Below are 13,427 nucleotides of genomic sequence, written 5' to 3' on the forward strand. Positions count from 1 at the left end.
GATGCTAGTCTGTTAAGTGGGTGCTAGGATTCAAACTCTCATCCTCATGTTTATGCAGCAAGTGTTTTTAACTACTAAGCTCTCTCTCCAGTTCCATAACACGGATGGATTTAAAAACACTTTCTAACAGCCCTGGCTCATTTAGGGCTTCTGGGTTCTACATAGCTCTCCAGGGCTAAAGGGTCCACAGGAACTGTGTCTTAGGATTCTCAGAGCCTGTTTTGATGGCCAGAGGACAGAAGCTTCCTCTCAGCAAATCTTAACTGACACCCTATAAAATGCAGAGGGAAGAAGATGATTGTTAAATATTGGGTGAGGTCCAAACACTCTGGCAAAACAACAGCTCTCCTCTCCTCTCCTCTCATTCTATTGCCATTTTCTATTAACAAAGCCCTGCCCACGACAAGCTTGTTCCTTCTCTTCCTCACTCAGTGAGAATGAGAGCCGCAGAGCCCTTACCAAGCCTAGGGCTGGGGGGGACAAAAGAGACAGGAGAGCCAGATCATGGTGTCACACACCTTTAATCCCACAGTACTTGGGAGACAGAGGCAGGAGAACCTCTTGTGAGTCTGAGGCCAGCCTGGTATACAAAGTGAGTTCTAGGACAGCCATGTCTACAGAAAGAAACCCTGTCTCAAAAACAAAATAAAAAAGATGCTGGAGAAGAGTACCTCAGGCAATGGTCCTTCATCTCAGCCGGAGTCCCACCCTGGGTCTCAGGGCCACCCAGCAAGCGGGTGAGCAACTGTGCTTAAGGCAAAACCCAGCTTTGGAAAGTGGGTAAGATGCTACTTCAGAATGTGACTCAACATTCAGAATGGATGCATTGCTGTGAACTGGGTGGCTCTGGACTTGTCACTTCACCCTGATAATTCAAATCCCTGGTTTGATTTGCTGATGCTATCCAAGATTTCCTCCTGTTTAGGAGCAATCAAAGCTGAGAGCTCTCTCTCTCTCTCTCTCTCTCTCTCTCTCTCTCTCTTTCTCTGACAAAAGTCAAATCTAGGGAAAATGAGGGTGGGAGACAATAAATGTCTAAGTCCCTCACTTCCTGGCTGTCATTTGTGACACAGTGGCACTCCTGTCCTCCTGCCTCTCAGCCCCTCTTGGGCACAAGGCTGTGACAGCTACAGAGTCCCACATAAACATAGTTGGTTCCCCGAGACAGAAGCCAGCACCTTGACAGAGAAAGATGGAGGAGAAACAGCATCTCTGCCCCAGAGTGCTTTCCATTATCCCAAGAGAAGTGAGGGACAAGAAGGCCATCATGACAGCATGCCACATACACTCAAATACATACTCCCTCCTGTTGCACTCCACTGGTTGACTGGCTACGTGGTTAACAGGGCTACACCTGAAAGGACATGATTATGAGGCCAGCATGAGGCTTAGACCCAGGCCTCAGGTTTCCCAGCTGCAATCCTTCCAAGGTAGTACCAAATAGTGGTTGTGGTCCAACATTCTCTCTAGTTTGAATTCTGGCTTTGCCAGTTACTGATTGGCCTCATTAGTGAATTGGTTTGGTCCTTAGTTTCCTCTTCAATCCATGAAGAGGATCATGTGTACCTCTAAAGGTCACGGTTAAGATTAAATGACACCATTCATGTCAACTCCTAGCACCATGCGGGACATATTTTTATTTTTTTTAGTTTTTTTTATTTATTTTATTTTTTTTTTTTTTTTTTGGTTCTTTTTTTCGGAGCTGGGGACCGAACCCAGGGCCTTGTGCTTCCTAGGTAAGCGCTCTACCACTGAGCTAAATCCCCAGCCCCGGGACATATTTTTATTAATGTTGTGGTTGAAACACACTGGGGCAGGTGTGTGGTGACCCTCCCCCAGATGTCACCACAGCTGTATCCAGTTGACCCAACACTGCATCTCCCCTAGCTGGGAGGCATTTATGTTTATCTAACACACAAGGTCCAACCCTTCTCCTTGCCCTCCTCCTCTTCCTCCTCTTCCTCCTCCTCCTCTTCCTCCTCCTCCTCTTCCTCCTCCTCCTCCTCCTCCTCCTCCTCTTCCTTTCTTCTCAAGTTCACTGGCTCATTCAGTAAGCATCCAACCGTTTGTGGGGACACCACAGGCTGGATCAGAGCCGCCTTTGCAAACCTGCTCATGTTCTCAGTGAACCACGAAGTCTCCAAACTCAGCAAAAGCGCATTTGTTGTTTGTTTCTCTTGGTCTTTATATGTTACCCAACGGAAGACAAAGCCCCCAGATTGAGTAATGGGAGAGAAAGCGCAATGCCACCCCCCCCCACCAAAGCCTCACCACATCTGGACTCTGTGTCCAGCTGCCAAGTTTCAAATGGATGTGCTATAAAATCACTGAGTCATGAAGTTTCTCTCTGCGCCCTCCACACTCCCCCTGAAAATGCACATGTGCGTGCACACACACACACACACACACACACACACACACACACACACACACACACAGGTTGCTGATGGAAACACTAACAGACTCTCAGCTGTAACATCTGTTCAATGTGATCTCAGTTCCACCCTCCTGCAAGTTATGCATCCGACATCTCAAGTGGGATTAAAATCATGTTTAATAGTTGGGTATGACATAAACTATTTATACCTCTGGAACTTGGCAGACTCCTAGAAACTCATATCCTGAGGAGAGGAATGGAAACAGAGATGTGGTATCCCTGAGCCTGGGGATAGAGATGCAAATGAGACTGACTGCAGTGGACCCCTCTGGGTCTATCCTCCTTGGGCTCTAGGGACCAAGGGTGCACAAAGAGAGAGGGGAGGAGAAGAGGCTGATAACAGGGTGTACAGGACATCCAGCAAATGCTTCCCAAGGAGTCACCTCCTAAAGAACACCAGGAAAAGGATGAGTCCATAATGGGACTTTTGAACCCACACCATCCTATCGAGCAAGGATTGGACTGAGATCGTCTCTCACCCACCAAGTCTGGATTTTACAATGAGAGGCTAGAAAATCACAGGGGTCCCGATGGCAGTTAGCAAACTCCTTTACTGCAAGGGATGCTCTGCTTGGCCAGCCTGCCCTGCACAGGACAGTGACAGTCCTCACTCAGCCTTTCCTCAGAAGCTGTGGTGAGACACTGGGAGGATTCTACAGGACTTGCAGGGGGAGCTGCTGTGAGTCTGGGAAGTGGGAAGAGAGTTTCTCCTGGTGATCCCTTGCCACAGATACCTTAGTAAGCCTTTGACTCTTGCTTTGAGAGTAGAAATTGGTGTGGATGGAATACCTACCTGTATCACTCAGTTTGCTATGATTGTAGCAGAAATCTGAGACAGAAAAATGTTTATTTCAGTCCACAATTTGAGATGATCCAGTTCATGATTGGGCGGCCCCATTGTGTTGGCTGTGGTAAGAGGGCACCTCATGGTGGGAGTGTGTGCTGGAGAGGAAGCACCTCCTTGAGGGCCAGGGATCAAGGAATAAAGAGATTGGGGTCTCATGGACCCCACAAGACCTCTGCTAGACTTCCCACCTCCCCCACCCCTCTCAAAGTTTCCAATTGCGCCTCAATAGTATGTCTCCGAGGACCAAGTCATCAACGCATGACCCTGGGGGTGGGAGGAGGCTTAAGTTCCACAGTATAGCACTACAATGTTCCCTATAAGCCCAAATAAAAAGAAGCACAGACTGACTGCTCCTGTACCAGATGAATCACCTGCCTGCAGTCACCCTCCTGGCAGTAGGTGACAGTGTAGGGAGAAGAGACACAAGCACAGGTGGCCACCTACTACTCAGAAGTGGGGTTCTTTGCTGGCATCTGGAGATAGCATCCCAGCTCAGCCCCCGTGCCCACATCCAGCACCCAACCTGAGCAGCAGCTCACAGACATAATCTGGGACACAGAGTCTCCAACCCCCAAACTCAGTCCACAACTTAGGTATGACTCTCAGGGCCCTCCTACAGTCTTGAACCTGGAGCCCAGAACACGAGGAGAGAGTCACTCCCTGGGGCGCCCCACACATATATCCTCCACAGCCTCTGAGAAGCCGGCATCTCACTGCATTTTCTGAGACTGGACTGAATCCACAGAAAATCCTTGTGAACTTCTGGTACCTGGCCACTCATTGGCAGGCACTAGTTCAGGAGTTGAAGTCCCAGGTGCTACTGAGGCCATGAGAACTTAACGCCCTCCAACTCAGCCTGGAACTGCACTCTAGCGCTGCTTCCAGACCCTGTTAAGGAAAAACTCAGCCTCCCTTCTCCAGCACCCTGGGTGCCAGGGTGCCTGGAAGTGCTGGGCCCAGGCTTGGGAGCTACAGGGAATACAATGTCAGCACGAGCCAACCTCTGGGGAAAGCATGAAGCTGACTGCCAGAGAAGGGAGAAGTCACCAGACCAACAGGCTGTTCCCTGGGCCTAGGTCTGCTTCTCTGCATCTCTGCAGACCTTCAGTTCTGCTAGCCCCATCCTTCCGTTCTCCCTCCCTTCTGTCTCTTTGTCTCTCTATCTCTGTCTCTCCCTCTCTCTGTCTCTCTGTCTTCCATCTCTGCCCCTACCCCCCCCCCATTCTCCTGTGGATTTTTTTGTATTTGTTTTTTTTTTGTTTGTTTGTTTCATGTATTCTTTCTCTCCGATGCCCTATCATTTTCTATGTGTTAGGTCTCCGTGGCTTTCCTGCATTCTGTACAGTATCTTGGTCTGGGTTTGTCTATGCACAGCCTCATCTCACTTTTTATTTCCCTCCCTACTCCCATCTCTAGGTTTCTCCTTTTCTTACCCTTCTTCAAGCCTCAGTGGATCTCTCTTTCTCTCTCTCCCTCCCTCCCTCTCTCCCTCCCTCATCTGTCATTCCTGTGGTTGCACGCCCATTCTCTATGTTGTATGATTTGCCTCCCCCTGTTTCCCACGCCCACCACCAAACCACATGGGTCCCTCTGTGGCCTTCCCATCTCCCACTTTCCGTCTCCTCCGCCTCAGACCATTTAGCACTTCACAGCATGGCTTCCTATCATGTCAGACGAGAAAACAAGCTGCCCAGCTCAGGATGGTGAGGGCCCACTGACACCAGTCAGGACTCAGCAGAGATGAAAGGATAAAAATGCCGCCTTCAAGTTACCAGAGGCCCCGCAACCTTTACATGGATAGAATACACAGACATTTCACAGACAGTGGGTTGAGAGCCCTTTCCACCACTGTCCTCAAGTGGAGTGGAAGTCGAAGCTAAGCTGTATGTATCTGGGGCCTGGAAAGTCAGTGCACCAGAGATGGATGTTCAGTTCAGTTCAGACCCTGAGTCACAGAGGGACTAGCACCCAGCACCCAGCACCCAGCACCCAGCACCCAGCACCCAGCACCCAGCACCCAGCACCCAGCACCCAGGGCTATCTGAAGCAGCCATTTCCAGGGAGCAATATGGCCTCCTGCTGAGGCCCCCCTCACTCTCCTGGGAATCCATCGCCATTGTCCCTGGGTGGTAGGATCCCTGGCTTGGCCCTTCCCTGTCTTCCTGCCCTATTCCTTCCCCCGTCTGTTTATGTGAATCTCTTCTCCCTGCAGATCCACCACTTGTCAACTTGTCCGTAGAACCACAGCCGGTATTGGAGGACAATATCGTCACGTTCCACTGCTCTGCAAAGGCCAACCCAGCTGTCACCCAGTACAGGTGAGCGTCACTGCTGTGAAGACAGCTTGGTCTAAGGCTCCTCCACCCCCACACCTGTCATGGGGGATGTCACACAGGGCCACAGTATTGCTTCACAGCAGGTGTCCAGACAGCCTCCTCCCTCCCCCACATGCCAGACCCACCTGCTAGCCAGACAGACCCTCTCTTTCGTTCAAGCTCAAATGCATCCCCTCTGCCAAGGATTCAGGGGCGCCCTCCTCTTTCAATGACTTGTTTATTCCATATTTCTGAAATGACAGAACAAGGCTGAGACACATGTCGAAACCACTAGCAGAATGGGTAAGTCGGTATAGCTGGCCAGAGCCCAGAGGGCACCTGGAATCCTGCAGAGCCACCGCCTCACCCTGATTCCTCATCCACATCACTGATAAAGGCATCACTGTTCTTCCCATGCCTGTCTCCGCCTTCTGACCGAGTTTCTCAGAGGCAAGGACTGCAATTTAGTCACTTATGGCTCTCAGCACGCATCGTGCCGCATGACGCACACTCGGCATCCCTTACATGCACCTGACTGATCAAACAAACCTTCAGAGCCGCTCCTCTGGGCCCCTTCCTGCCTGTGCATACCACCACGCGGCATTCCAGGAACTAAGTGATCTCAAAGGTTGATGCTTTGTAGAGTGGCCCATAACTCTGACTTCCCACCAACCCAGGCTTGATGGTAGAGCCCAGGACATCGCTTCCACCATGGATACGAGCTATTAAGCTGCAGTTTCTGCAAGTGGCAAGAATTCTAATGGTCCCAGTCAAGGAAGGCAATGACTAGGGATGTGGAGGAGAGAGAGGGAAGACGTGAGGCAAGAGGCTAAGCGGTCCCAGCAGGTGGGAGAAAGGGCAATGGGCCACAGAGAAAGCCATGGTAGACTCAGGGTAGACATAGTGAACTGCTCTGGCTTCCTGCAGTGTGGATAATAGAGTAGCAGTGGGACCTGAAGTCAGGAAGGCTTACAGCCCCTCTATCCATCCCTTCTGAGTTAACCCTTGCCTCACTGGAAGCAAGAAGATCAGATGGCCTCTGACATCCACCAGAAATAAGGAGCCTCCCACTCCCAGGAATCCTATGTCTAGTCAGGTTCAGAGACTGGTTTGCTCTGGATCTGACACTATCCAGAAGTGCGAGAAGATGTAGAAAATACTAAAAAACGGTGCTTTTCTCTGGGCTTCTCACTGTCCCCGACATCCCGTGCTTCTCTCCTGTCTGCTCCCAGCTCTCAGCTCAGGGTCCCTAGACAGGTGTACTCTTCCCAGGAGACACTTCAAATGCCAGCTCCTTTCCCATCCTTAAGCATCCCCCACCAGACAGGCAGACAGCCTGTCTATTGACCATCACTGCAATCCCCAAAATCCCTAGGGAGCCTAAGAGACTGGGACACTCAACTCCCCATTTCCATGTCACCGCCAGACTCCCTGTTATCCAGGGACCCGGTGATCTGTTGAGCAGGAAACATGGCAGCATGCCCCAGATAGTCAGCAGCCTTCACCCAAAGGCCTGAAGTCCCCCACCTGCCTCCTGACCTCAGCAGGGTACCCCACTGCTGGGTTCGACTCAGGGACCCAGGACAGCAAGAAAAAGGAGAGGGTATGAGCATACACAGGGGTGTCGTTTTGAACTGTGCGTGATCAAACATGAACAGCTAGCAAATCTAGGTGCAGAAAAGATGGCAGCTAGTTGAAATAAAAGCGTTTCTTTCTCTTGGATATTTGTATTTCAAGCTAACAGTGAAGACAAGGAGAACATGCAATTCTCCTAGACTATCGGATTCTGTAGAACTCCTTCCCTTCCCCTCCTACTCTGAGCCCTACATGAGTTCCTGGTAAAAGAAAAGTAACAAGAGTGGTTGGGCTCCCTGCAGGTCGTCAACATTCCTATTTACTCCCAATTCTTAGAGCCTTCTGATTAGCTGAAGTTTCTATGGTTGTGGAAGTGCCAGCTTGGACTTGCTTTAGACCTCAAAAGAACTTGGGAGCTCTTCTTCCCTGAGGAAGAGGTGAAAAAGCTGGGCTGGGCTATAAAGGCAAGAAGAGATGTGGAGCTCCCGTTCAGTCCCCTCCCCCCCAGCAAGGTCTTGCCAGCAACACCCCAGATTCATTTTCCACATAGCGCTAAGACCCAGGAGAAAAGTGCCATAAACAAATCTTTATCATAAGTGCATTGGTTTTCCCCAAACGACATGGACAAGATTACAGCGATCTTTGTTTCTTCCATTCGCTCATCTTGATTGCTTCCTCCCGAGTCCATCTAAGAGGCTGCAACCTCTGAAATTAGACGTGTATCCTCTCTCAACCCTGGCCTGGGATGGAATCTGACAGCACACGGAAGCTGCCTCTCCACTGCCTGAAGGAACCCAGGGACCAGGCTCAAACACAACAAGAAGTGCTCTGGGCTTTTTTCTCTCAGGTCTTGGGCAGAGATGGGATTAAAAAAAAAAAGAGTACAACTGCCCAGATGAAGCATGCAGGGCTGCTTGACCAACCTACAGCTACGACATGTTGGGGCTCTTGTTTCTGTGATGTAAATAATTAATCCTCTTACATTTGTCCAGACCAAATTAGACGTTGATTGGAAAGGCTTAGGCTGAAGCAGTTTGAGCAGAATCTGGGAGAGGTGGTAATGACGAGGTGGCGGGCACCAGGCAGAGGCGGGCGAGCCACAAACTGGCAGGGAATATGTGGGTTAAGCGGGAAGCTGCTCTTTGGATCCTGGACCCTGTGGCCCAAGGCTGAAATGAGCTAAGGCTCGTGTGCTTCTTGAAGGGCCTTTAGAGAGCTCTTTAATGTGTGAAGTAAGTAAGGGAAGAAAAGAAAGACTGGGTAGGTCAAGATATGAACAGAAAGCTCTTAGGGAGCTGGAGGAGGGGAGTCACCTTCCCAAAAGCCCAGGGTTCAGTCCCCCGAAATCCATTCCTATAGGCAACTCCCTCCTCCTTCCATGACCCTGAATCAGATTGGTCAGAACATCCACCCTGCCTTCCCTCCTTTGGAATCTCATGCTGAGCTGGTTCAGATCTCTTCTGAGGCAGAAAACTTCCCATGGCAAGCTGTCTCCTAATTCTTCCTCTTTGGGTGAAGAGAAAAGCCACCCTGGCCTAGAAGATACAACTACAGATCCTGGAGTTTTGGGTTACAGGCCTGCTGGACCCCAGACGTTCTGACAATCTGATCTTGGGGAGCATGGCCCTCCCTGAGCTCCCCAGTGAGTGCCCCAGGAAGAGAAGGAAGAAGCTCCCAACTTCTCCAGGATCTCCCCCCCCCAAAAAAAAGCAGCCCGCCTGTCTGAACCAGCATCCCTGGGCACAGACACGGGCCTAGCTCGAGCTCCAAGCTATAAGCATCCAGGCTTACATGAGCTGCTTCCCACACACCTCTCAGCTATCAGCTCCTCATCAGCCTTGCTTCAGTGTCTCACCACTTATAAGCCCTCCCTTCGACAGGGCAGAAGGAGTAGAGGTTGGACACTGATCCCCAGCTGTGTGTCTGGAAGAGAATTAATCCACCTCAGGCAGGGGCCGTGCCTAACTATTAAGTCTGGTCATTAAATTAAAGTTAGGAATTGAAACGACTCATGAATAACTCATAACGGTTTGTTGGGAAGCTCCTTAAGCTCTCGGGGAGCTATGGTTTGCTCTGTTGTTAAATTATAATTGTTATTATTAATCGTGTTCTTAATAGTTACTCAATATTAATTCAAGATAATAACCACATGGAGCCAGTCTAGGTGTTCCTTGGGATGCGGAGAAGTGGCCGTCTCTCTTGGGGCTAGACAAACCACACTGAGTCAAGAGCTAGGGAGAAGGTGGAGGAGACAGAATCCGTGTGACTGAGAGAGCTCCAGGAGCAGAGAAAGGAAGGGAAGAGAAGTTGCGGTGGCGAGAGGATGGCCAGTGCCTGGGCCAGCTGTGGGCCCCAGAGGCCTCTCCAGCTTTACAAACAGCCCAAGACAGCTGCAGATTCCAAGAAGCCTGGTTAGAAGTTTTATGTTTTCGAAGAGTGAATGTTGTCATTTAAATTTAAGCCAAGAAACTATAAATGCTTTTGCCTTAAGAATCTGTAATCTAAAGGAAGACAAGCACACAAGCAAGTACATGCATACTCACACGTGTATGTGTGCACATAGACATACACACATGCACTTACACTTGCATACATGCATACCCTCACATGCACATACATACACATATGCACATGCTCATACTTTCACATATTTATTCACCTGTATTCATGCACAGATGGGTATATGCATGCACATACACTGACACACATGCAAACTCCTTATATGAACACACAAGCACATGTTCACACTTATAGTCACCTAACTCCCCATGTACACATGTATACAAGTGCACACAGGCAAAAGTCATGGGCACACATAACATTCTCACACTTACAGGTGCACACACATGTACACATATATATACATGTACATATCTAAACTTGTATACATATAAACCCTCTCATGTACACATATATACATACATACTCACCTGCACACAAGCAAACTCTCATAAAGTATATATACACAGGCATATATGCATATACTCATGCTTGCACACCCATGAAAAACCTCATGAGCATATGTGAATATATTATGTGCATTTTTGTACATGCACACACACTCATATGCCCCTTTGTGCACATGGCAGTCACCTGGTGCCTGGTCCGATATTGTAATCACTACTCCAGGGCTAAGATCAAGTGATAGCTACGGTTTTTTAGTCTCCTCCTTTCAATATGGCACTGATCAGCTCATGAGCGGCGTTTCCTACCTACTGATCTTACACCCAACCAGGACTAATGCATCTGTGGCCTCAAAGAAACAAGACCAGGGTGGGAGGGCAGAATCAACAGATAGTAAAATCAAGTATCTACCCTGGAAGACTGAGGAAGACTGAGAGATTGACAAGAAGAAGAGGGGGAGGGGGATGAGGGACCTGTGGGGAGCAGGAACTGGGAGAGTTGCTTAGTGAGAGCATAATGTGGAGATTCAAAAACCCCATCCCACATCTTATCTTGTCTGGAAACCAGACTTCTTGAAGCCTATTTTATCTATGTATAGGGGGGGGAGGTGCACACACTCACGCGTGTAATATTCCTGCATATACAGGGCATGCATCATTAGCCCTCACCTCTGACATCATACACTCAGCCTGCTTCCTTTTCCTACATGGTCTGGCTTGGGGCCCAGGATAGAGTTCAGAGCAATACGGCCAGAGTGTCAGGTGACTGGGAGTTGGATTAACAAACAACCTGGCCACCATGGGATGTCCAGCCAGGTAACTCACCTCCCAAATAACCTTCTTGTCAAGTGCCTCTGACTGCCAGGTGACCATGGCTCAAAGGCAATCACCTGCATGACCACCTTATGGGTACAAGTTCATCCCACTTTCTTGAGGGATTGGTAGGTTCAGCTTCTGACGAGATACCCCCTCAATAGACCTCTGCCTTTGTTGCAGGTGGGCCAAACGGGGTCACATCATCAAGGAGGCATCTGGGGAGCTGTATAGGACCACCGTGGACTACACATACTTCTCAGAGCCTGTATCCTGCGAAGTGACCAATGCCTTGGGCAGCACCAACCTCAGCCGCACAGTGGACGTGTACTGTGAGTGTGGGGACTCAGGAAACCCTGGCAGCAGACAGTGGCTGTGTGGCTGAGATTATAGCTAGATTCATCACACAAAGCACAGTGTCCATGTTGTGTTTACAGCAGCTCCTAGTACCATTCCTGTTTAGATCCTTGACTCATCCCTACAAGGCGCCATCTCATAGTACAGTGACTAATTACGGAGGACTGGGAGGGATGACCAGCAGGAGGAAAGGGACAGCATGACTGTCCTAGTGCCCGAAGATCCCAATCACTTCCCAAGGGCCCTACCCTCCTAATACATCCACAATGGGGGCTTCAACATATAAATCTGAGGGGGACACACACATACAGTCCTTAAGTCTATCTTATTATCAAAATAAGGGAGAAGGAAAGCACTTTCACAAGCTTGACTTTGCCTGATTCAGTAATTCATTGTCTTACCTGTTACATCTTGAAACAACTCTCCATCTCCCAGTTCTAGACAACTAGTTCTAGTTGTCTTCTCAAGAAGCACTCCTGCCTGCACAGCTCTCCACATAACCCAGACATTATATGGAACAGACCTGGTCTACAGGCCAGGGTGTTGGAATAAGGCAGACAAGGACTGAGTAGGGGTGCCAGAGGTGGGGCCAAGAAAGTTAAGAAGCGATCTGAGGTGTCTTGGATAGAAGACACCCTGTAAATATCTAGAACAGTGGACCAGGTCATTTCAAGTCATGGTCCCAATGCCCAAGATTTCTGGAGCAAGAGGTTCCCTCAACTTTCTGAAGCCAGATGAAACAAGGACTTTTAAAAGAAAGGGATTGAAAGGTAAATCGAGGTATAAATTGGCCTAAAGTGTCTTTGTCCTGTGACTGGTACCACCTACTCTGTAGACCCAAGAAAGGTTGAACCTGGACAAAAGGCATCTCTTTCTTACTTGCAAAGTCCTCTCCTGTATCTCAGGTCTAGCCTCAACAGAAACCTGAGGGAGTGGCTTGATTGAGGTGTTGAAAGTGGACGGAGGTGGCTAAGTTCTCAGCTGCCTCCCTTCCTCCAGTTGGGGTGGATGGAAAGGAGAAGAGAGCAGGAAGGCCCCCAGAGCTCCCCAGCCCTCCTGAGCCCATCTCCTCTTTCCTCCCCATCACAGTTGGCCCTCGAATGACCTCAGAGCCTCAGTCCCTGCTGGTAGATCTGGGCTCAGATGCTGTCTTCAGCTGTGCGTGGATCGGCAACCCATCTCTGACCATCGTGTGGATGAAACGAGGTTCTGGTGTGGTGAGTCCTCAGGCCAGGCTCCAGGGTCCTAGGGCAGAAATCGTGGCATAGATAGTGGAGCAGGCAGGAGGGTTTGCGGGGAGCCCATCTCTATAGTAATCCAAGGGATCCGAGAAAGAGGAGCAGGAACTCGAGGTCTCCCTGTACCCATGTCACTCTGAGCACACTGTGCATAAGGCAGTTCGCCCTAGCACTAGAAAGATTTCTAAGCTTTCCCCCAATAAACTTCCCCTTAGTCACTGGGTGATGGTGGCACACACCTTTAATGCTAGCACTTGGGAGGCAGAGGCAGCTTCGTGAGTTTGAGGCACCCCTGGTCTACAGAATAGAGTTCCATGATAGCCAGGGCCACAAACAGAAATCTTATCCTGGAAAAACAAACCAACAAAAACATTACCTTTAATCTCAGCACGGTTTTGTGGTCACATAGTCTGTTATGTGTTCACAGCTACAGCACCAGGTCAAGTGGTGTCATTGCTCCCTTTAGATGGATGAGCCTCTGAGATAGTCAGTAAATGACTGATTCCATGCAGGTATTGAGTGCCGGAGCCAGGAATAGCTAGTGTCCAAGACTAGTTAATAGCATCATCTCCAGCTATCTCCCAAGGGTTTGCTAATAATGACTCAGAAAACCTAGATTCAAAGACCCTCCACATTCAGTAGTGAGATAAATTTACCCATGGGAGCTGGGAGGTCACAAAAGGGTAGTATCCTTCTCTCTGTATAAGGAAGCCACGGGTCCTTGTTAGTAAATCCCACATCCCTGATACCACCACACACTACGCCCACAGGCCTGCATCTGGAAAGAGGCGTGTGTGTGTGTGTGTGTGTGTGTGTGTGTGTGTGTGTGTAAGCCTTACGGGCACTATCTGTCTGTCTCTTAACTTAACTCTCACTTCGCCTGGGTGTTTAAAGAGATGTTGGCATCTGTGTCAGCAATCTGCCTCAGGCAGAGAAAACCTT

The 13,427-nt window shown here is 49.5% G+C and overlaps 1 protein-coding gene across 8 annotated transcripts in view; it reads left to right on the forward strand.

Annotated features, from left to right (window-relative positions):
• Kirrel3 (kirre like nephrin family adhesion molecule 3) overlaps positions 1-13,427 on the forward strand; it is a 539,837-nt gene that overhangs the window by 508,015 nt on the left and 18,395 nt on the right. For all 8 annotated transcript variants that reach the window (XM_039081393.2, XM_039081392.2, XM_039081396.2 and 5 more), the window contains 3 exon segments: positions 5,497-5,602; positions 11,074-11,222; positions 12,337-12,464. In XM_039081393.2, the coding sequence (XP_038937321.1) occupies positions 5,497-5,602; positions 11,074-11,222; positions 12,337-12,464 (383 nt within the window).

This window comes from Rattus norvegicus, chromosome 8 (genome assembly GCF_036323735.1).
Source record: "Rattus norvegicus strain BN/NHsdMcwi chromosome 8, GRCr8, whole genome shotgun sequence".
Lineage (NCBI taxonomy): Eukaryota > Metazoa > Chordata > Mammalia > Rodentia > Muridae > Rattus > Rattus norvegicus.